General features: G+C 41.7%; 1 protein-coding gene across 2 annotated transcripts in view; it reads right to left on the bottom strand.

The window, feature by feature from the left end:
* The window catches only part of psidin (phagocyte signaling impaired), a 477,751-nt gene that overhangs the window by 135,264 nt on the left and 316,846 nt on the right, over positions 1 to 25,641 (bottom strand). For both annotated transcript variants that reach the window (XM_071663426.1, XM_071663425.1), the window contains one exon: positions 7,250 to 7,419. In XM_071663426.1, the coding sequence (XP_071519527.1) occupies positions 7,250 to 7,419 (170 nt within the window). The remainder of the gene's footprint in view (positions 1 to 7,249; positions 7,420 to 25,641) is intronic.

Here is a 25,641-nt window from a genome sequence, read left to right as displayed (position 1 = left end):
ACTTTGGTAAAGTATGTGAAAGAAGAAAGCTGAGAGTAAATGTGAATAAGAGCAAGGTTATTAGGTACAGTAGGGTTGAGGGTCAAGTCAATTGGGAGGTGAGTTTGAAAGGAGAAAAACTGGAGGAAGTGGAGTGTTTTAGACATCAGGGAGTGGATTTGGCAGCAGATGGAACCATGGAAGCGGAGGTGAATCATAGGGTGGCGGAGGGGGCGAAAATTCTGGGAGCGTTGAAGAATGTGTGGAAGTCGAGAGCATTATCTCGGAAAGCAAAAATGGGTATGCTTGAAGGAATAGTGGTTCCAACAATATTATATGGTTGCGAGGCGTGGGCTATGGATAGAGTTGTGCGGGGGAGGGTAGATGTGCTGGAAATGAGATGTTTGAGGACAATATGTGGTGTGAGGTGGTTTGATCGAGTAAGTAATAATAGGGTAAGAGAGATGTGTGGTAATAAAAAGAGTGTGGTTGAGAGAGCAGAAGAGGGTGTTTTGAAATGGTCTGGCCACATGGAGAGAATAAGTGAGGAAAGATTGACCAAGAGGATATATTTGTCAAAGGTGGAGGGAACGAGAAGTGGGAGACCAAATTGGAGGTGGAAAGATGGAGTGAAAAAGATTTTGAGTGATGGGGGCCTGAACATGCAGGAGGGTGAAAGGTGTGCAAGGAATAGAGTGAATTCGAATGATGTGGTATACCGGGGTCGACGTGCTGTCAATGGATTGAACCAGGGCATGTGAAGCATCTTGGGTAAACCATGGAAAGATCTGTGGGGCCTGGATGTGGAAAGGGAGCTGTGGTTTCGGTGAATTATTACATGACAACTAGAGACTGAGTGAGAACGAATGTGGACTTTGCTTTTCCTAGCACTACCTCGCACACATGAAGGGGGAAGGGGTTGTTATTTCACGTGTGGCGGGGTGGCGATGGGAATGAATAAAGGCAGACAGTACGAATTATGTACATGTGTATATATGTATATGTCTGTGTGTGTGTATATATATGTATGCATTGAGATGTATAGGTATGTATATTTGCATGTGTGGACGTATATGTATATACATGTGTATTTGGGTGGGTTGGGCCATTCTTTCATCTGTTTCCTTGCACTACGTCGCTAATGCAGGAGACAGCAAAAAAAAAAAAAAAAAAAAAAAAAAAAAAAAAAATGCATATACAAAGACATATACATATTTACACATGCACATATTCACACTTGCTAGCCTTAATCCATTCCTGGCATCGCTACCCCTACTCCAGCGAGGTAGTGCTGGGAGAACAGACAAAAAGGCCACACTCATTCAGTCTCTCGCTGTAATGTGTAATGCACCAAAACCACAGCTCCCTATCCACATCCAGGCCCCACAGACCTTGACACGGTTTACCCAGATGCTTCACAAAAGTATTCTTTCCAAGATCACTGACTCTCACCACTCTCTTCTCCCCGACATTGATCTCTACAAATGTTTACCCTCACCTCCACAAGATAGTGATTACACATCTCACCAGCTGCCCCTCTTAGCACATTTACATCCATAAGTCTCTCTTTTGCATGATTATCAATTAATACGTAATCTAATAAAGCTTGTTGACCATCTCTCCAACTTACATACGTATACTTGTGTATGTCTCTTTTAAAACCAGGTATTTCTGATCTTGTCTTTTATCAGCATACAACTCCACAAGCTCTTCATCATTTTCATTCACAGCACTGAATACCCAATGAGCACCAATTACACTCTCATCTGCCACATTAATTACCTTTGCATTTAAATCATCCAACACTAATACCCAGTCATGTGCACCAAAACTGCTGATTCACTCTCAACTGCTCCCAAAACACTTGCCTCTCATGATCTTTCTTCTCATGGCCAGATGCATGAGCACCAGTAATCACCCATCTTTTGCCGTCTTCCTTCAGTTTTACCCCCATCAATCTAGAATTTACTTCCTTACACTCTATCACACACTCCCACAACTACTTCAGGAGTAGTGCTAATCCTTCCTCAGCTCTTGTCCTCTCACCAACCCCTAACTTTACTACCAAGACATTTCCAAACCCTTCTTCCCCTTTACTCTTGAGCTTTGTTTCACTCAGAGCCAGAACATCCAGGTTTCTTTCCTCAATATACTACCTTTCTCCCCTCTCTTCTCATCTTGGTTACATCTACACACATCCAGACACCCCAATCTGACCCTTCAAGAAGGATGATCACTCCCGGCTTGGCTCCTTCTTCTGTTTCCTCTTTTAGAAATTGAAATACCTTCCAGCCCCTGGAGTCCTTTTTAATTTCATAAGCTTTGTGCAGCATTCAGGTAGCTGCCTACATCCACCAATCAGGTCAACAGGTCATAAAGTGAACTGTGATCAGTGATGCTGTGTATGCATCTATGTGCAGAAAGTGGAAGGGAACTGATTGAGGGCTCAACACCGCATTCTTCAATGTCATTCAATTCTGCACCTTCTTCTCATACTCGATCTGCATCTTGTCTCAACACAACTTACTCAATAATCTCAGACTCACTGAGGGGTAGACAAAATTGGGTTAAGTCTAATGCCTTCAAGACCCAATTCTACCCATTTTGCAACTGAAAATTCCACACAACTTTCCTCCCTTCTTTGACAGTTTTGTAATTCCAACTCTTGACTCAATGAGTATATCTATTAATTTATTTTGCTTTGTCGCTGTCTCCTGCGTTTGCGAGGTAGCGCAAGGAAACAGACGAAAGAAATGGCCCAACCCACCCCCATACACATGTATATACATACACGTCCACACACGTAAATATACATACCCATACATCTCAATGTACACATATATATACACACACAGACATATACATATATACACAAGTACATAATTCATACTGTCTGCCTTTATTTATTCCCATCACCACCTCGCCACACATGGAATAACATCCCCCTCCCTCCTCATGTGTGTGAGGTAGCACAAGGAAAAGACAACAAAGGCCCCATTCGTTCACACTCAGTCTCTAGCTGTCATGTAATAATGCCTGAAACCACAGCTCCCTTTCCACATCCAGGCCCCACACAACTTTCCATGGTTTACCCGAGACGCTTCACATGCCCTGATTCAATCCACTGATAGCACGTCGACCCCGGTATACCATATCGATCCAATTCACTCTATTCCTTGCATGCCTTTCACCCTCCTGTATGTTCAGGCCTCGATCACTCAAAATCTTTTTCACTCCATCTTTCCACCTAAAATTTGGTCTCCCACTTCTCCTCGTTCCCTCCACCTCTGACACATATATCCTCTCGGTCAATCTTTCCTCACTCATTCTCTCCATATGCCCAAACCATTTCAAAACACCCTCCTCAGCTCTCTCAACCAAGCTCTTTTTATTTCCACACATCTCTCTTACCCTTACATTACTTACTCGATCAAACCAACTCACACCACATATTGTCCTCAAACATCTCGTTTCCAGCACATCCACCCTCCTGCGCACAACTCTATCCATAGCCCACGCCTCGCAACCATACAACATTGTTGGAACAATTATTCCTTCAAACATACCCATTTTTGCTTTCCGAGATAATGTTCTCGACTTCCAAACATTCTTCAAGGCTCCCATACTTGGTATAAATATAACATTCACTCTTTCTTGGAAACCCCACATTACAGATAGAGTTAAGTCGGCCTCTAAGAAACTGTGTCATGTTTAGATGTCAAACTTTCTTTTCTTATGAACAGCTTCTCAAATCTAATGTTTGCTCTAGCTCTGCATCCTTACTTAAAAAAGTTGAGTCAAAAGACGTAAGAATCATAAACTCTCCAAGGCAAACTTCAAACCTTGACCAACTTGCCCTATGCTGCAATGTTGGTTCACTCTGCCTCTTCCATACGTATTACTTTGGGTTTTGCTTCCAAGACCGGGCTACTTATAAGCACTCACTGCTTGGCTCCTTCTGTTTCCTCTTTTAGAAAATGAAATACCTTCCTGCCACAGGAGTTCTTAACTTTTTAAGCTTTGTGCAGCACTCAGGTAGCTGCCTACCTCCACCGATCAGGCCAGCAGGTCATAAAGTGAACTGTGATCTGTGATGCTGTGTATGCATCTATGTGCAGAAAGTGAAGGGGAACTGATTTTTATTAAGGCTCCCGTCATAGACAAAAGTCCACATGAAGGCTGTGCCTTAATTGAAATTCATAGAGGTAAATGAAAGAAAAAAGAAGAGACAAAGGAAAAAGTATTTGCAAATTTATAAGGTTAAAAAACTGTTTCAAAACATGCAAGGTTATAGTTAGTTACTGGGTAAGACTTGAGGTGTATGGAATGGTACGGTTATCAAAATGGCTCATCTGTGAGCAATGCAGGAGCCTGTCAAAGATAATGTGGTCTAGCTAGTGGTGGGGGCACACAAGCAGCCAGTTCTAATCCAAAGAACTATTGTCCTGTTGCTTTGACATTCACCATTTTCCACCTCAACTCCCACATCCTTAGACATCTTGAATTTCAGTCTTCTTTCTGAGCATCGGTGTGGTTTCTGTAAGGTGAGACCCACTGGTGATATTCTTTCCTATCTTACAAATGTCTGGTCATCATCACTGAAAAATTTTGGGGAATGCTATGTGGCTGCCCTTGACAAATCCAAAGCTTTTGAAAGGGTTTGGCAATGGGGACTCATCTCTAAGCTCCCTTCTTTTGACTTCCCTCCCTCGCTTTGCTCCCGCATATCTAGCTTTCTCTTTGGTTGATCTCAGACTTATTGTGAGGTAGACAAAATCTGGGTAAATCTAATGCCTTCAAGACCCAATCTACCCATCTTGCTATTGAATGTTCCTCACAACTTTCCTCCCTCCTCTGACAGTTTTGTAATTCCAACTCTTGACTCAATGAGCATACTTGGTATTACTATAACATTCACTCTTTCTTGGAAATCCCACATTACAGATATGGCTAAGTCTGCCTCTAAGAAACTGTGAGTCCAATTTAAATGTCGAACTTTCTTTTCTTCTGAACAGTTTTTCAAATCTAGGGTTGTTCTAGCTCTGCATCCTTACTTGAAAGAGTTGAGTCAAAAGCTGCACCAATCATAAACTCTTCCAGGCAAACTTCAAAACTTGACCAGCTTGCTCTATGCTGTAATGTTGGTTCACTCTGCCTCTTCTACATGTATTGCTTTGGTTTTTGCTCCAAAGAGTTGGCTACTTATGAGTAGTCCCCACTTGGCTCCTTCTTCTGTTTCCTCTTCTAGAAATTGAAATACCTTCCTGCCCCAGGAGGTCTTCTTAACTTTTTAAGCTTGCAGCACTTAGGTAGCTGCCTACATCCACTGATCAGGTCAACAATCATTAAGTGTACTGTGATCAGTGATGCTGTGTATGCATCTATGTGCAGATAGTGGAGGGGAACTGATATTTTTTAAGGCTCCAGTCATAGAAAAAAGTCCACATGAAGGCTGTGCCTTAATTGAAATTTATAGAGGTTAATGAAAGGCAAAAAGATGAGACAAAGGAAAAGGTATTTGCAAATTTTGGAGGTTAAAAAACTTTCAAAACATGCAAGATTATAGGTAGTTACTGGGTAAGACATGAAAGATTTGTGGCGCATGGAAAGGGATGGTTATCAAAATGGCTCATCCATGGGCCTGCCAAAGATTATGTGGTCTAGCTAGTGGTGGGGGCACACAAGCAGCCAGTTCTAATCCATAGAACTATTGTCCTGTTGCTTTGACATCTACCACTTTCCACCTCAACTCTCATATCCTTAGACATCTTGACTTTCAGAGTCTTCTTTCTGAGCACTAGTGTGGTTTCTGTAAGGTGACCCACTGGTGACATTCTTTCCTATGTTACATATGTCTGGTCATCATCCCTGAAAGATTTTAGGCAATGCTATGTAGCTGCCCTAGACAAATCCAAAGCTTTTGAAAGGGTTTGGCAATGGGGACTCATCTCTAAGCTCCCTTCTTTTGACTTCCCTCCCTCACTTTGCTCCCTCATATCTAGCTTCCTCTCTGGTTGATCTATCTCCATGACTGTTGATGGATCAGCCTCCCTACCCTTTCTCCATCAACAGCAGTGTCCGTTAAGGATCTGTCCTATCTCCTACATGATTTCCTCTGTTCCACAAAAAGCAAATGCATTATAATTATACATTGACGACTCAACACTGCATTCTTCAATAGCATTCATTTCTGCACCTTCTTCTCATACTCGATCTGCATCTTGTCTCAATAAACTCAGAAATATTGTGGGGTAGACAAAATCTGGTTAAGTCTAATGCCTTCAAGACCCAATTCTACCCATCTTGCTATTGAAAATTCCTCACAACTTTCCTCCCTCCTCTGATAGTTCTGTAATTCCAACTCTTGATTCAATGAACATACTTGGTATTACTATAACATTCACTCTTTCTTGGAAATCCCACATTACAGATATAGCTAAGTCTGCCTCTAAGAAACTATGAGTCCTGTTTAGATGTCAAACTATCTTTTCTTCTGAACAGTTTCTCAAATCTAGGGTTGTTCTAGCTTTGCATCCTTACTCGAAAGAGTCGAGTCAAAAGCTGTACCAATCATAAACTCTCCCAGGCAAACTTCAAACCTTGACCAGCTTGCTCTATGCTGCAATGTTGGTTCACTCTGCCTCTTCTATATGTATTACTTTGGTTTTTGCTCCCAAGAGTTGGCTACTGATGTGCTCCCTCCACTAAGTGCACCACACAATACTCAGTAAGCTCCTGTGTGATATGGCCATTGGCAACTCACGGGTGGGCCATTTTGATAACCATTTCTTTCCCTATAACTCAAAGCTTTGGAACTCTACCCACTCATATCTTTCGCAATAACTATGACCTGGCACATTTTAAGTGACTGGCCTTTTCACTTCCTCCAAAATTCAAAAATCCTATCCCATGTTTCTTCTTTTTCCCTTACATAATCCTTTCTATACTTCAATTAAAGCCCTGCCTTGATGTGAACTTAGGTCCATGAATAAGAGAAAGAAAAAAAAAAAGTATAAAATAAAGAATATAGAGGAAAGGAGGCATAAGAGGTACAAAAGAATGAATGATGAGTAGAAGTGCAATGTATAGAAGTGCAATGTCAATGTGGATATAGAATGACTTAATATTTGATGCCTATGGTAATCCTCATTATCAGATTCATCTACTTCTAAAAGTCCAAAATCCTTCATTAATATTTGATATATGCACTCTGTTTAACCTTAAATGTAAGCTGCGAAATGGGCAAAACATAAATCAGTTGTAGGCTTACATCTTTGTAGTTGGCCATAAAGAACTTGAGCGTGGAAGAGAAGATTTCAGCAGAGACAGAATAATTAGCAGAATCTAGAGCTTGCAATGCCAGAACATGACCCAAGGTGTCAAGTTGAATGTGCTTCAAGTCACATTTTTCGTAAACAGTGTGGGAAGCATCAGTAGCACCTAGAATATAAATAACAAAATATTACCAAAGACAGTAGTAACACTGAAGTAAGCAGATTCATGCTTAGTAGACAATGCCTGACAAAAGGGTAGAGTAACCCTTGAAAACTATCTGTAACACTTTTGTCAAGATATATTTCATTTCTATCTGCTGCATGAACTTTACAGAAATATCAAAATTATCTATCACACAGATTTTACCACAAAACATTTACTTGAGAAGTGAGTGACTGCAAGCTTTTCACATAGTAGCAAACACATGAAACCATACAAATACAAATATCTATACAGTAAACCCTTGATTTAATGGACCCTGATACAACAGATTTCAGATTTAATGGACCAGGCAAATAATAACACATTAATTACTAATCCATGGTTTAGCCCAGACGCTTCACATGCCCTGGTTCAATCCATTGCCAGCATGTCGACCCCAGTATACCACATCGTTCCAATTCACTCTATTCCTTGCACGCCTTTTGCCATCATGCATGTTCAGGCCCAAAAAGGGAGCTGTGGTTTCAGTGCATTACACATGACAGCTAGAGATTGAATGTGAACAAATGTGGCCTTTGTTGTCTTTTCCTAGTGCTACCTCGCATGCACGCAGGAAAGGGGGGTGCCATTTCATGTGTGGCGGGGTGGCGGCGGGAATAGATGAAGGCAGCATGTATGAATATGTACATGTGTATATATGTGTATGTATATGTATGTATATGTCCGTGTGTGGGCGTTTATGTATATAAATGTGCATGTGGGTGGGTTGGGCCATTCTTTCATCTGTTTCCTTACACTACCTCGCTAATGCGTGAGACTGCGACAAAGTAAAATAAATAAATAAATAAAAGGGGAAACAGAAGAAGGAGTCATGAGGGGAGAGCTCATCCTCCTTGAAGGCTCAGATTGGGGTGTCTAAATGTGTGTGAATATAACCAAGAGGAGAAAAAAGGAGAGATAGGTAGTATGTTTGAGGAAAGGAACGTGGATGTTTTGGCTCTGAGTGAAAAGAAGCTCAAGGGTAAAGGGGAAGAGTGGTTCGGGAATGTTTAGGGAGTAAAGTCAGAGGTTGGTGAGAGGACAAGAGCAAAGGAAGGAGTAGCACTACTCCTGAAACAGGAGTTGTATGTGATAGAGAGTAAGAAAGTAAACTCTAGAATGATATGGGTAAAACTGCAAGTGGATGGAGACAGATGGGTGATTATTGGTGCCTATGCACCTGGGCATGAGAAGAAAGATCATGAGAGGCAAGTGTTTTGGGAACAGCTGAGTGAGTGTGTTAGCAGTTTTGACGCACGAGACCGGGTTATAGTGATGGGTGATTTAAATGCAAAGGAGAGTAATGTGGCAGTTGAGAAAATAATTGTACATGGGTGTTCAGTGTTGTAAGTGAAAATGGTGAAGAGCTTGTAGATTTGTGTGCTGAAAAAGGACTGGTGATTGGGAATACTGGTTTAAAAAGAGAGATATACATAAGGATATGTATGTGAATAGGAGAGATGGCCAGAGAGCGTTACTAGACTATGTGTTAATTAATAGGCGCATGAAAGGGAGACTTTTGGATGTGAATGAGCTGAGAGGGGTGGCTGGAGGGATGTATGATCATTATCTTGTGGAAACATAGGTGAAGATATGTAAAGGTCTTCAGAAAAGAATAGAGAATGCTGGGGTGAAGAGAGTGGTGAGAGTAAGTGAGCTTGGGAAGGAGACTTGTGTGAGGAAGCACCAGGAGAGACTGAGTGCAGAATGGAAAAAGGTAAGAGCACAGGACATAAGGGGAGTGTGGGAGGAATGGGATGTATTTAGGGAAGCAGTGATGGCTTGCACAAAATATGCTTGTGGCATGAGAAACGTGGGAGGCGAGCAGATTGGAAAGGGTAGTGAGTGAAAGGATGAAGAAGTAAGATTATTAGTGAAAAAGAGAGAGAGACATTTGGACGATTTTTGCATGGAAATAGTGCAAATGAGTGGGAGATGTATAAAAGAAAGAAGCAGGAGGTCAAGAGAAAGGTGCAAGAGGTGAAAAAGAGGGTAAATGAGAATTGGGGTGAGAGAGTATCATTAAATTTTAGGGAGAATAAAAACATGTTTTGAAAGGGGTTAAATGAAGTGCGTAAGACAAGAGAACAAATGAGAACACTGGTGAAGAGGGATAATGGGGAGGTAATAACAAGTAGTGGTGATGTGACAAGGATATGGAGTGAGTATTTTCGAGGTTTGTTGAATGTGTTCGATGACAGAGTGGCAGATATAGGGCGTTTTGGTCAAGGTGGTGTGTGAAGTGAGAGGGTCAGGTAGAATGATTTGGTAAACAGAGAAGAGGTAGTAAAAGCTTTGCGGAAGATGAAAGCCGGCAAGGCAGCAGGTTTGGATGGTATTGCAGTGAAATTCATTAAAAAAGGGGGTGACTGAATTGTTGACTGGTTGGTGAGGATATTCAATGTAAGTATGGCTCATGGTGAAGTACCAGAGGATTGGTGGAATGCATGCATAGTGCCATTGTACAAAGGCAAAGGAGATAAAGGTGAGTGTTCAAATTAGGGAGGTATACGTTTGTTGAGTATTCCTGGGAAATTATATGATAGGGTATTGTTTGAGAGGGTGAAGGCATGTACAGAGCATCAGATTCGGGAAGAGCAGGGTTGTTTTCAGAAGTGGTAGAGGAAGTGTGGATCAGGTGTTTGCTTTGAAGAATGTATGTGAGAAATACCCAGAAAAACAAATGGATTTGTATGAAGCATTTATGGATCTGGAGAAGGCATACGATAGAGTTGATAGAGATGCTCTGTGGAAGATATTAAGAGTATATAGTGTGGGAGGTAAGATGCTAGAAGCAGTGAAAAGTTTTTATCGAGGATGAAGGTATGTGCACGAGTAGGAAGAGAGGAAGGTGATTGGTTCCCAGTGAATGTCAGTTTGCGGCAGGGGTGCATGATGTCTCCAGGGTTGTTTAGTTTGTTTGTGGATGGAGTTGTTACGAAGGTCAATGTAAGAATTTTGGAGAAAGGGGCAATTATGCAGTCTGTTGTCAATGAGAGGGCTTGGTTAGAGAGTCACCTATTGCTTGCTGATGATAGAATGCTGGTGGCTGATTCAGGTGAGAAAGTGCAGAAGCTGGTAACTGTTTGATAAAGTGTGAGAAAGAAGAAAGCTGAGGGTTATTAGCTGAGAGGTTATTAGGTACAGTAGGGTTGTGGGACAAGTCAGTTGGGAGGTAAGTTTGAATGGAGAAAAACTGGAGGAGGTGAAGTGTTTTAGATATCTGGGAATGGATTTAACAGTGGAGGGATCCATGGAAGCAGAAGTGAGTCACAGGGTGGGGGAGGGGGTGAAGGTTCTGGGAGCATTAAAGAATGTGTGGAAGGCAAGAACATTACCTCAGAAAGCAAAAATGGGTATGTTTGAAGGAATAGTGGTTCCAACAATGTTATATGGTTGCGAGGCATAGGCTATAGATATGGTTGCGCGGCGGAGGGTTTATGTGTTGGAAATGAGATGTGTAAGGTGGTTTGATCGAGTAAGTAGTGAAAGGGTAAGAGAGCTGTGTGGTAATAAATAGAGCGTGGGTGAGAAAGCAGAAGAGGGTATAGTGAAATGGGTTGGTCACATGGAAATTATGAGTGAGGAAAGATTGACAAAGAGGATATATGTGTCAGAGGTGGAGGGAACGAGGAGAAGTGGGAGACCAAATTGGAGGTGGAAGGATGGAGTGAAAAAGATTTTGAGTGATCGGGGTCTGAATATGCAGGAGGGTGAAAGATGTGCAAGGAAAAGAGCGAATTGGAACGATGTGGTATACTGGGGTTGACGTGCTGCTGAAAAATTTGGTATGGCAATGGGTAACCCTCTTTTACCTGTACTAAGTAATCTTTATTTGGAATTTACTAAAGGATATCTCACCTTCTAATGCAATTTGATTCAGGTATGTAGATGATGTACTTTGTGTCTGGCCAACAAAGGAAATTTTACAAATATTTCTCCCCTTACTCAACAATTTAGTACCTTCCATCAAATTTACTGTAGAAAATGAAAATAATGGTATGTTACCATTTTTTGATTGCATGATCCATAGGCAAGGAAACACATTTAAGTTTAGCATATACAGAAAACCTACCAATGTATGCTCATATATCTATTATTACTCATCTCAACATGACAGAGTTAAATTATCATCATTTCAATCTATGTCCCTTAGGGCATTATGTATTTGCAGTCCAGAGTATACTGATGATGAGTTTGAGAAGATATATTCTATTGGATCTAAGTTAAAGTACCCTAGATCGCTGTCTCCCGCGTCAGCGAGGTAGCGCAAGGAAACAAACGAAAGAATGGCCCAACCCACCCACATACACATGTATATACATACACGTCCACACACGCACATATACATACCTATACATTTCAATGTATACGTATATATACATACACAGACATATTCATGCATACACATGTACATAATTCATACTTGCTGCCTTTATTCATTCCTGTCGCCACCCCAAAACACATGAAATGACAATCCCCTCCCCCTACATGTGCACGAGGTAGTGCTAGGAAAAGACAACAAAGGCCACATTCATTCACACACAGTCTCTAGCTGTTATGTATAATGCACTGAAGCCACAGCTCCCTTTCCACATCCAGGCCCCACTAAACTTTCTATGGTTTACCCCATACTCTGGTTCAGTCCATTGAATGTCGGTTTGCAGCAGGGATGCATGATGTCTCTATGGTTGTTAAATATGTTTATGGATGGGGTTGCTAGGGTGGTGAATACAAGAGTTTTGGAGAGAGGGGCAAGGATGCAATCTGTTGTGCATGAGAGGGCTTGGGAAGTGAGTCAGTTGTTGTTTGCTGATGATACAGTGCTGGTAGCTGATTCAGGTGAGAAACTGCAGAAGTTGGTGACTTAGGTCAGTAAAGTGTGTGAAAGAAGAAATCTGAGAGTAAATGTGAATAAGAGCAAGGTTATTAGGTTCAGTAGGGCTGAGGTTAATTGGGAGGTAAGTTTGAATGGAGAAAGACTGGAGGAAGAGAAGTGTTTTAGATATGTGGGAATGGATTCACCAGCAGATGGAACTATGGAAACAGAAGTGAGTCACAGAGTGGGGGAGGAGTGAAGGTGTTGAAGTGTTGAAGAATGTGTGGAAGACGAGAACGTTATCTCGGAGAGCAAAAATGGGTATGTTTGAAGGAATAGTGGTTCCAACAATGTTATATGGTTGCGAGGCGTGGGCTATAGATAGGGTTGTGCGGAAGAGGGTCAATGTGTTGGAGATGAAATGTATGAAGACAAAATGTGGTGTGAGGTGGTTTGATCGAGTAAGTAATGAAAGGGTAAGAGATGTGTGGTAATAAAAAGAGTGTGGTTGAGAGAGCAGAAGACGGTGTACTGAAATGGTTTGGTCACATGGATAGAATGAGTGAAGAAAGATTGACAAAGAAGATACATGTGTCAGAGGTGGAGGGAATTAGGAAAAGTAGAAGACCAAATTGGAGGTGGAAAGATGGAGTGAAAAAGATTTTGAGCAATCGGGGCCTGAACATACAGGAGGATGAAAGGCGTGCAAGGAATAGAGTGAACTGAAATGATGTGGTATACCGGGGTGGATGTGCTGTCAATGTATTGAACCAAGGCATGTGAAGCCTCTGGGGTAAACCATGGAAAGTTCTGTGGGGCCTGGATGTGGAAAGGGAGCTGTGGTTTCGGTGCATCAGACATGACAGCTGGAGACTGAGTGTAAACAAATGTGGCCTTTGTCATCTTTTCCTAGAACTACCTTGTGTGCACAGGTGTGTGTGTGTGTGTGTGTGTGTGTGTGTGTGTGTGTGTGTGTGTGTGTATATATATATATTATTTTTATTATACTTTGTCGCTGTCTCCCGCGTTTGCGAGGTAGCGCAAGGAAACAGACCAAAGAAATGGCCCAACCCCCCCCCCATACACATGTATATACATACGTCCACACATGCAAATATACATACCTACACAGCTTTCCATGGTTTACCCCAGACGCTTCACATGCCCTGCTTCAATCCACTGACAGCACGTCAACCCCGGTATACCACATCGCTCCAATTCACTCTATTCCTTGCCCTCCTTTCACCCTCCTGCATGTTCAGGCCCCCATCACACAAAATCTTTTTCACTCCATCTTTCCACCTCCAATTTGGTCTCCCTCTTCTCCTTGTTCCCTCCACCTCCGACACATATATCCTCTTGGTCAATCTTTCCTCACTCATCCTCTCCATGTGCCCAAACCACTTCAAAACACCCTCTTCTGCTCTCTCAACCACGCTCTTTTTATTTCCACACATCTCTCTTACCCTTACGTCACTCACTCGATCAAACCACCTCACACCACACATTGTCCTCAAACATCTCATTTCCAGCACATCCATCCTCCTGCGCACAACTCTATCCATAGCCCACGCCTCGCAACCATACAACATTGTTGGAACCACTATTCCTTCATACATACCCATTTTTGCTTTCCGAGATAATGTTCTCGACTTCCACACATTCTTCAAGGCCCCCAGGATTTTCGCCCCCTCCCCCACCCTATGATCCACTTCCGCTTCCATGGTTCCATCCGCTGCCAGATCCACTCCCAGATATCTAAAACACTTCACTTCCTCCAGTTTTTCTCCATTCAAACTCACCTCCCAATTGACTTGACCCTCAACCCTACTGTACCTAATAACCTTGCTCTTATTCACATTTACTCTTAACTTTCTTCTTTCACACACTTTACCAAACTCAGTCACCAGCTTCTGCAGTTTCTCACATGAATCAGCCACCAGCGCTGTATCATCAGCGAACAACAACTGACTCACTTCCCAAGCTCTCTCATCCACAACAGACTTCATACTTGCCCCTCTTTCCAAAACTCTTGCATTTACCTCCCTAACAACCCCATCCATAAACAAATTAAACAACCATGGAGACATCACACACCCCTGCCGCAAACCTACATTCACTGAGAACCAATCACTTTCCTCTCTTCCTACATGTACACATGCCTTACATCCTCGATAAAAACTTTTCACTGCTTCTAACAACTTTCCTCCCACACCATATATTCTTAATACCTTCCACAGAGCATCTCTGTCAACTCTATCATATGCCTTCTCCAGATCCATAAATGCTACATACAAATCCATTTGCTTTTCTAAGTATTTCTCACATACATTCTTCAAAGCAAACACCTGATCCACACATCCTCTACCACTTCTGAAACCACACTGCTCTTCCCCAATCTGATGCTCTGTACATGCCTTCACCCTCTCAATCAATACCCTCCCATATAATTTACCAGGAATACTCAACAAACTTATACCTCTGTAATTTGAGCACTCACTCTTATCCCCTTTGCCTTTGTACAATGGCACTATGCACGCATTCCGCCAATCCTCAGGCACCTCACCATGAGTCATACATACATTAAATAACCTTACCAACCAGTCAACAATACAGTCACCCCCTTTTTTAATAAATTCCACTGCAATACCATCCAAACCTGCTGCCTTGCCGGCTTTCATCTTCCGCAAAGCTTTCACTACCTCTTCTCTGTTTACCAAATCATTTTCCCTAACCCTCTCACTTTGCACACCACCTCGACCAAAACACCCTATATCTGCCACTCTATCATCAAACACATTCAACAAACCTTCAAAATACTCACTCTATCTCCTTCTCACATCACCACTACTTGTTATCACCTCCCCACTTGCGCCCTTCACCGAAGTTCCCCTTTGCTTCCCCTTTTCTTCGCACTTTTTTTACCCCCTTCCAGAACATCTTTTTAAATTTTCCCTAAAATTTAAAGATACTCTCTACCCCAACTCCCCATTTGCCCTTTTTTTCACCTCTTGCACCCTTTTTCTTTACCTCCCGTCTCTTTTTTTATCATCTCCCCCTCAATTGTATATTTTTATATATATATATATATATATATATATATATTTATATATATTATTAAAATATAAATTTTTTTTTTATCCCCTGGTGGGGTGGCGGGGGGGAATAGATGAAGGCAGCAAGTATGAATATTTGTTATATGTGTATGTATTTGTATGTATACTTTTTTGATTTGTATAGGTATGTTAAAAGTATGGGATTTTGTTTTTTGTAGGCAAAAAAATTTATTTTAGGGGGGGGGGGGGGGGGGGGGTGGGGTTTGGGTTGGGGGTTTTTTTGGGGGTTGGGTTTTAAAATATATTTTTTTTTTTTTTGTGCAGGGGGTTGGGGCGGAAAGAAAGGAACCCCCCTAAAAGTATTAAATAATGTTTAAATGTTTATGGGGTTTAAAGTTAATGTTATTAAAATGGGTTAAGGGATAAAGGTAAATTATTTTTTTGTTTTTTCTGCGGGCCCCCCCTTTTCCCCCTCCAATTTTGGTTTTTTTCCCCCCCCCGGAAATAATTTTGGGCAACCCATATTTATGTGCCCCTTTAAAATTTTTTTTGTTTTTTTTAAAATTAATTTTATGTAAATAAAAAAGCCCCAAAAATTATTTAGGAAACCATTTAAAATTTATAAAGTTGTTTGGTTTGGCCCCCCTTTTCCCTACCCCGTTTGGGGTTTTGGGGCCCCCGGAATTTGTTTTGGCCCAAAAAAAATTACGAAATTTTATCCGGGGTTTTGGGATTTTTTTGGGGGCAGAAAAAGATGAAGGGAGCAAGTTGAATATGTACATGTGTATATGTGTATGTATTTTGTAGTATACGTTTTAAATGTTTTGAATGTGTAAATATGTGTGTGGGCATTTCATCAGTGGTGGGTGGTGGCGGGAATAGATGAAGGCAGCAAATATGAAAATGTAATGTGTATATGTATGTATATGTATGTATAGGAGATGTATAGGTATGTATATAAATTTTGTTTTGTGTGGGCATTTTCCGTGGGGGGTGGTGGGAGGGGAATAGATGAAGGCAGCAAAATATGAATATTTCATCAGTGGGGGGTGGCGGCGGGAATAGATGAAGGCAGCAAGTTTTGAATTGTACATGTGTATATGTGATGTTTTTATGTAATTTTTGAAAAGTATAGGTATGTATATAAATTTTGTGTGGGCATTTCATCAGTGGTGGGGGGTGGCAGGGGAAAGAATTGGGAAATGCGGGAAAGTTTCCGGGGAAAATTTATTAAAGGGGGGGGGGTGTTGGGGGGGGGCAGGGAAAAGATGAAGGCGCCAAAAAGAATTTTAATTTTGTTACCAAAGTTGGGATTTTGTTGTTTATGTTTAAAAAAAATTTGGTATGTATATATGTGTGTGTGGGATTTTTAAAAAATCCATTGACAGCACGTCACCCCGTATACCAATCTTCCAATTCACTCTACCCTTGCCCCCTTTCCACCCCTGCATGTTCAGGCCCCCGCACACAAATCTTTTTACCCCTTTTTTCCCCCTCCAATTTGGTCTCCCCTTTTTCCCCCGTTCCCCCCACCCGACACATATATCCTCTTTGGGCAATTTTCCTCACTCATTCTCCCCATGTGACCCAAAACCCTTTTAAAACACCCCCCCTTTTGCTCTCTCAACCAGCTTTTTTATTTCCCCACATCTCTCTTTCCCTTAAATTAAAAAATTTTCAAAAACAAACCACCTCACACCACAATTGTCCCCAAACATCTCATTTCCAGCACACCCCCTCCTGGGACACTCTATCCATAGCCCCCCCTCGCAACCCTAAACATTGTTGGGAACCCCTATTCCTTCAAACAACCCTTTTTGCTTTCCCAGTAATGTTTTCGCTTCAAATTCTTCAAGGCTCCCCGATTTTCGCCCCCTCCCCCCCCTAGTTTTTCTTCCCCTTCCTTTGGGTTTCCCTCCGCTGCCAAATCCACCCCCAGATATCTAAACCTTTATTCCTCCAGTTTTTTCTCCATTCAAACCACCTCCAATTGATTGACCCCCAACCCTACTGACCTAATACCTTGTTTATTCCCTTTCTCTAAATTTCTTCTTTCACAACTTTACCAAATAGTCACCCGCTTCGCAGTTTTTCACATGAATAGCCCCAGCGCGTATCATCAGCGAAAAAAACTGACTCCTTCCCAAGTCCCTTTATCCCAACAGTCATACTTGCCCCCCTTTTCCAAAACTCTTGCATTTACCCCCCTAATAACCCCATCCATAAACAAATTTAAAAACCATGGAGAATCACACACCCTGCCCAAACCACTTACTGAGAACCCAAACATTTTCTCCTTCCTCAGTACACGGGCCTTTAAACTCGATAAAAAATTTTCACTCTTCTAAAAAACTTCCCCCCACCCATATATTTTAATACCTTCCCCAGAGCATCTCTATCAACTCTACATATGCCTTCTCCGATCCCTAAATGCTACATACAAAACCCTTTGCTTTTTTAAGTATTTTACATACATTTTCAAAGCAAACACCCGTCCACACTCCCCTACCACTTTTGAAACCAACTGCTCTTCCAATCTGTTCTCTGTACTCCCTTTACCCTCTCAATCAATACCCTCCCATTAAATTTCCAGGAATACTCAACAAACTTATTCTTGTAATTTAAACACCACTTTATCCCCCTTTTCCCTTTTTACAATGGCATATGAAGCATTCCCCAACCTCAGGCACCTACCCTGATATACATAAATTTAAAAAACCTTACCAACCAGTCAACAATCGCCCCCTTTTTTAATAAAATTCCCCTGCAATACATCCCAAAACCCCTTGCCCTTTCCCCTTTCACTTCCCAAAGCTTTTATCCCCTTTTTGTTTACCAAATATTTTCCCCTTCCCCCCCCACTTTGCAAACCACCTCGACCAAAAAACCCCATATCTGCCACCTACCCTCAAACCATTCAACAAACCCTTCAAAATACTCATCCATTCCCTTTCACATCACCCTACTTGTTATCACCTCCCTTGCCCCCTTAATGAAAATTCCCGTTTTCCCCCTTGTCTTGACTTTATTTACCCCCTTCCCCAAACATCTTTTATTCCCCAAAATTTTTAAATGATACTCCCCCCCCCAATCTTTTCCCCTTTTTTTTATTTTTTACCCCCTTTCAACATTTAAAAATTTTTTTTTCCCTAAAAAATCGTCCAAAGCCTCTTCTTCTTTTACTAAAAATCTTACTTCTTATCCCCCACTCACTACTTTTAAAAAACCCCACCTCCCTTTCTTCTCACCCAAAAATCTTTGCGCTCCATCATGTTCCCTAAATCCCCCCCCTTTCCTCCCCCCTCCCCTTCCCTTTTTCTCACCTTTTTCCATTCTGTTCATCTCTCCTGGATTTCCCCCACAAAAGTCCCCTTCCAAGCTCACTTCTTCCCCACCCTCTTACCAACCACTCTTTTTTTTTTCTAAAACCATAAAAATCTTCACCTTGCCTCCCAAGATAATGATCAGACATCCCTCCAGTTGCACTCTCGCAATTAACATCCAAAAGTCTCTCTTTGCGCGCTTAAATTAACTGAAATCCAATAAGCCTCGGCTTCCCTCCTATTACATACGTAATTTGTTTTCTGTTTTTTAACAGGTTTTCCCCAATCACCATCCTTTTTCAGACAAAAATCTACAAGCTCTTCACCATTTCCATTTACAACCTAAAACCCCCCAGTATACCAATTTTTCCCCTCAACTGCCACATTACTCCCCTTTGCTTCAAATCACCACACTATAACCCGGTCTGTGCATAAAAACCACTAACCACTCTTTCACTCCCCCAAAACCTTCCTCCATGACTTTTTTCTCACCCCCGGGCATATGCACCAATAATCCCCCCATCTCTCCCACAATTTCAGTTTTACCCATATTAATCGAAAATTTTACTTTTTACTTTCTATCACATACCCCCAAAACCCCTGTTTCAGGAGTACTGTACTCCCCCCTTGTCTTGTCCTCTCACAAACCCCCTGACTTTACCCCAAGATTTTCCCAAACCACTCTTCCCCTTTACCCTTGAGCTTCGTTTTCCTAGGCCAAAACCGGTTTCCCTTTTCCTCAAACATATACTATCTCCCCTTTTTTCACATTTTGGTTACACCCAACACATTTTAGAACCCCATCTGAGCCTTGAGGAGGATGAGCACTCCTCGATGACCCCTTTTCTTTTTCCCTTTTTAGAAAGTTAAAAAATACAAGGGGGGGAGGTTTTCTGGCCCCTTGTCCCGTCCCCTCTAGTGCCTTCTACGCACGCAAGGAATGCGGGGGGAAGTATTCTTTCACCCCATCCCCCAGGGACAAATAAATATATATTTTATATATTAATATATTTTTATTTTATATATAAATATATATAAATTTATAAATTTTAAATATATATATATTTTTTTTTTTTTTTGCTTTGTCGCTTCCCCCCGCTTTTTCGGGAGGTTTTGGAAAGGGAAACAGCGAAAAAAAAGGGGGGGGCCCCCCCAAACCCCCCCCCATACAATGATTGACAAAAGTCCACACACACGCAAATAACATACCACACAGCTTTCCCAGGGTTTACCCCGCCTTTACATCCCTTAAATTCAACCACTGACACACTAAACCCCCGGATACCACACGCTCCAATTCACTCTTTTCCTTACCCTCCTTTCACCCCCCTGCATTTTTCAGGCCCCGATCACACAAAATCTTTTTCATCCATCTTCCCCCTCCAATTTGGTCTCCCTCTTCTCCTCTTTCCCCTCCACCTCCGCACATATCCTTTTGGGTCAATTTTCCTCACTCATTCTCCCATGCCCCCAAAACCATTTCAAAAACCCTCTTCTGCTTTAAAAACCACGCTCTTTTTTTTTCCACACATCTCTCTTACCCTTACTTACTTACTCGTTTAAACCACCTACACCAAATTGCCCTCAAACATCTCTTTTTCCCACATCCACCTCCTGGCAAAAAACCTACCAACCCCACGCCCGCAACCAACAACATTTTGGGAACCACTATTCCTTCAAAATACCCATTTTTGTTTCTGAAAATAATTTTTCTCGACTTCCACACATTCTTAAAGGCTCCCGGGAAATTTTCCCCCCCTTCCCCCCCCCTTTATGATTCATTTCCCGTTCCCATGGTTCCATCCACTGCCAGATCCACTCCCAGATATCAAAAACCCTTTCCCCTTCCCCCGTTTTTCTCCATTCAAATTACCTCCCAATTATTGCCCCTAAAACCCTACTGTACCTAATAACTTTGCTTTATTCAAAATTTATTTCTTAACTTTCTTCTTTCACACATTTCCCAAACTAGTCACCAGCTTCTGCAGTTTCTCACAGAATAACCCCAGCGCTGTATCATCGCGAACAACAACTGACCCCATTTCCCCAAAGCTCTCTCACCCACAACAGATTCATACTTGCCCCTTTTCCCAAAACTCTTGCATTACCCCCCTAAAAACCCCATCCATAAAAAATTAAAAAACCATGGAACATCACACACCCCTGCCGCAAACCTACATTCACTGAGAACCAATCCCCTTTCCCTCTCTTCCTACACTTTACACATGCCTTACTTCCTCGAAAAAAAACTTTTCACTGCTTCTGACAACTTGCCTCCCACCCCATATATTTTAAATTCCCTTCCACAGAGAAATCTTATAAACTCTATCATATCCCTTTCTCCGATCCAAAAATGTAATACAAATCCATTTGCTTTTCAAAGTATTTTCACATACATTCTTCAAAGCAAACCCCTAATCCACACACCCTCTCCCACTTTGAAACCACCTGCTCTTCCCCAATCTGTGTTTGAAACTGCCTTCCCCTCTCAATCAATACCCCCCCATAAAATTTCCCAAAGGAAAATACTCAAAAAACTTATACCTCTGTAATTTGACCCACTACTCTTTTTCCCCTTTCCTTTTTTCAATGGAAATTACAGCATTCTGCCAATCCTCAGGCACCTCCCATGGTCATACATACATTAAATAACCTTACCAACCAGTAAACAATACAGTCCCCCCCTTTTTTTTACAAAATTCCATTGCAAAAACATCCAAACCTGCTGCCTTGTTTGGCTTTCATTTTCCGAAAACCCTTTTATACCCTTCTCTGTTTACCAAAATTCATTTTCCCTACATAAAAATTTTTCTTTCCATACAAAAAACCCCTATCCCAACACACACACATATTTTTTATATTACATATGAAAAATTTTAAGAAATAATTTGGGAAAACTGAAACTTCTAGTTGAAAGGGGAAATAAAAAAATGAATGTCCCCCTAAGGGTTTTAAACCCTCTTACTAGGGAAAAAAGGGAAAATGTATAATTTATTTAACAAACGTCAATAGTAGTTCTCACCAATTTAACCACTGATCAATAAGCTTCAATTTTCTAAGCACCCTTTTTTTTCCCAAATTTTTCTATTTTCTTGGCAAAGCACCCCTGTATGAAAACTATCACTCCAGTAACACAACTATTAAAAAAATTTTCTTCCCCCTTTAAAAAAAAAGAAGAGGTAGTAAAAAACTTTGCGGAAGTTTAAAACCGGGAAGGCAGCAGGTTTGGATGGTATTGCAGTAGAATTTATTAAAAAAAGGGGGGGACTGTAAATTTTTGGAAAGGTTGGAAAAGGGTTTTTTTTGAAAGTATGATCAAGGTGAGGTGCCCGAGGATTGGCGGAATGTGGTGATAGTGCCCCTTGTACAAAGGCAAAGGGGAAAAAAAAAAAAAAAAAAAAAGAGCGAGTGCTAAATTCAGAGGTATAGGTTTGTTGAGTATTCCTGGTAAAATTTATGGGAGGGGTATTGATTGAGAGGGTGAAATCCCTGTACAGGCAAACGATTGGGGAAGAGCAGTGTGGTTTTAGAAGTGGTAGAGGATGTTTTGGGGTTTAGGCATTTGCTTTGAAGAATGTATGTGAGAAATACTTAGAAAAGAAAAGGATTTGTATGTAGCATTTATGGAAAATTTGGGGGAAGGTTGATAGAGTTATAGAGATGCTCTGGGAAGGTATTAAGAATATTGGTGTGGGGGGCAAGTTTTTTAGAAGCAGTGAAAAGTTTTTTTTCGAGGATGTAAAAGGATGTGTATGGTAGGAAGAGGGAAGGGGATTGGTTCCCAGTGAATGTAGGGTTTTTGGGAGGGGTGGTTTATGGGCTCCCGGGGTTTTTTATTTGTTTTGGATGGGTTGTTTTGGGGGGGGGAATGAAGAATTTTGGAAAAGGGGGAATTATGAAATCTGTTTTAAAGAGAGGGCTTGGAAAAAGGGGTCATTTTGTTGCTGATAAAAGCTGGTTTGGTGAATTAGGGGAGAAAATTCAGAAGCTTTGGGAACTGGTTTTTTTAAAGTGTGGAAAGAAGAAAGTTAAAAGGGTTTTTGCTGAGAAAGGGGGTTTGGTACAGTAGGGTTGGGGCAAGGTTTAATTTGGGGGGTTTAAGGGTTTTAATGGAGAAAAACTGGAGGAAATAAAGTGTTTTAGGGTATTGGGAATGGATTTTCCCCCGGGTGGAAAAAATGGGGAAAAGGGGAAATGGTCAAAGGGGGGGGGGAGGGGGGAAAATTCCGGGAAACCTTAAAAAATGTGTGGAAGGCAAAAACATTACCCCGGGAAAACAAAAATGGGTTTTGTTTGAAGGAATGTGGTTCCAAAAAAATTTTTATGGTTGCGGGCTGGGGTATGGGTTTTTGGTTTGCCGGGTGGGTTTTTTGTTTGGAAAAATTTTAGGATTTTTGTAAAGGGGTTTGATCGAGTAAGTAATGAAAAGGGGAAAAGAGTGTGTGGAAAAAAAATAGAGCGTGGGTGAGAAAGAAAAAGAGGGGGGTTTTTTAGGTTTTAAATGGTTTTGGCACATGGAAATTTTGGGGTGAGGGAAAAATTAAAAAAGAGGATATTTTGTGTCGGGGGGTGGGAAAGGGCGAGGGAGAAGTGGGAACCAAATTGGAGGGGGAAGGGGGGAGTGAAAAAGATTTTGTGTGAAACGGGGCCTGAACATGCAGGAGGGTGAAAGGGGGGCAAAAGGGAAAAAAGGGAAAAGGGGCGATGTGGTATACGGGGGGTTTACGTTTGCAGCCAGAGTATACGATGATGATTTGAGAAGATATTTTCTTTTGGGGTTCTAAGTTAAAGTACCCTAGTTTGCTGTCTCCCCCAGCGGGGTAGCGAAAGGGAAAACAAACAAAGAAGGGCCCAACCCCCCAAAACCCACTTAAATATACATACACGTCCACACACGCCTTTATACATACCTAAAACATTTCAAATGTAAAACGAAATATATACATACAAAACAATTAAAAGCATACACATGTACAAAATTTTCATACTTGCTGCCTTTTTTTCTTTTTCCTGTCGCCCCCCAAAAACAGAAATAAACAATCCCCCCCCTAAAATGTGCACGGGGTTTGTGCAAAGGAAAAGACAAAAAAGGCCACATTCATTCACACACAGTCTCTAGCTTTTTATGTAAAAATGCACTGAAGCCACAGCCCCCTTTTCCCAATCCGGGCCCCCACTAAATTTTCCAATGGTTTACCCCAAAATCGGGTTTCATCCATTGAATTGGGTTGCAGCGGGGATGCATGATGTCTCAAAGGTTTTAAATAGGTTTATGGATGGGTTCAGGGGGTGAATACAAAGTTTTGGAGAGGGGGGAAAGGGAAGCAATCTTTGTCATGAAAGGGCTTGGGAAGTGAGTCAGTTTTTGTTTCGATGAACATGCTGTAACTGTTTCCAGGTGAAAAAACTGCAGAAGTTGGTGACTTGGGTCAAAAAGGGTTTTAAAAAGAAGAAATCTGAGAGTAAAGGGGGGGGGGGTGAATAAAGAAAATTTATTAGGTTCAGAAAGGGCGATTAATTGGGGGGAAATTTTTGAATGGAAAAAAACGGAAAGGAAGAAAGGTTTTTAAAGATAGTGGGAATGGATTAACCAGCAAGGGAACAAGGGAAACAAAGTGATCACAAGTGGGGGGGGATGAATTTGAAGTTTTTAAAAGGTGTGGAAGACAAACTTATCTCGAGGCAAAAATGGGTATTTTTGGGGGAATAGGGGTTCCAACAATGTTAAAATGGTTCCGGGGCCCGGGGGCTATAATGGGGTTGTGGGGAAGGGGGTTTCAATGTTTTTGGGAGTTTAAATGTATGAAACAAAATGTGGTTTTTGAGGGGGTTTGATCGAGTAAGTAATGAAAGGGTAAAAATTTTGGGGGGAAAAAAAAAGTGGGTTGAGAGAGCAAAAAAAGGGTTTGACTGAAAGGGTTTGGTCACTTTGGATAAATAGTGAAAAAGATTGACAAAAAAAGGAAAATTTTGGGGCAAAGGTGGGGGAAATTTTGGAAAAGTAAAAACCAAATTGGGGGGGAAAGGGATAGTGAAAAAGTTTTTGAGCAATCCCTTTAACATCCCGGGGGAAAAAAGGGCGTGCAAAAAGATAAAACTAAAATTTATGGGATACGGGTGGAGGGCTTCAATGAAATTAAACCCAAAGGGGCATGTAAAACCTCGGGGGTAAACCATGGAAAGTTTTTGGGGGGCCCTGGTTGGAAAGGGAGTTTGGGGTTTCGGTGCATCAACAGACACGGGAGACTGATTAAACAAATGTGGCCTTTGTCATTTTTTCCCAAACTCCCTTTGTGGCAAGGTGTGTTTTGGTTGTTGTGTTGTGTGTTTTTTGTGGGGTGTGTTGTGTGTGTAAATATATATATATTTTTTTTTTTTTTTTTGGGTCGCTGTCTTCCCGCTTTTGCAGGTACGCAAGGAAACAGACGAAAAAAAGGGCCCCAAACCCCCCCCCCCCAAAACACATGTATATACATCCCGTCCACACACCAAAAAATACATCCCTAAAACAGCTTTCCCTGGTTTACCCCCCCAGAAACCCTTTACATGCCCTGCCTTTTAATCCACCCGACAACAAGTCAACCCCCGGGATACCACATCGTCCAATTCACTCTATTTCCCTTTTCCCCCCCTTTCACCCTCCTCATGTTCAAAAGGGCCCCCCCCACACAAAAAAAATTTTTTTTTTTTCACTCCATCTTTTTCCCCCTCCCCCTTTGGTCTCCCTCTTCTCCTTGTTCCCCCCACCTCCGACAAAAATAAATCCTCTTGGGCAATTTTTTCCTCACCATTCCCCCCCATTGCCCCCAAAACCCCTTTTAAAACACCCTCTTCTGCCCTCTCAACCAAAGCTCTTTTTTTTTCCACACACTCTCTTACCCCTTAAAGTCACTCACTCGATCAAACCACCTCACACCAAACACGGGCCTCAAACATCCATTTTTCCGCACATCCAACCCCCCTGGCCCCAACTCTATCCATACCCACG

The sequence above is a fragment of the Panulirus ornatus genome, chromosome 7, assembly GCF_036320965.1.
Source record: "Panulirus ornatus isolate Po-2019 chromosome 7, ASM3632096v1, whole genome shotgun sequence".
Classification (NCBI taxonomy): Eukaryota; Metazoa; Arthropoda; class Malacostraca; order Decapoda; family Palinuridae; genus Panulirus; species Panulirus ornatus.
The sequence above is the reverse complement of the archived record's forward strand: the minus strand, read 5'-3'. Positions and strand labels throughout refer to the sequence as shown.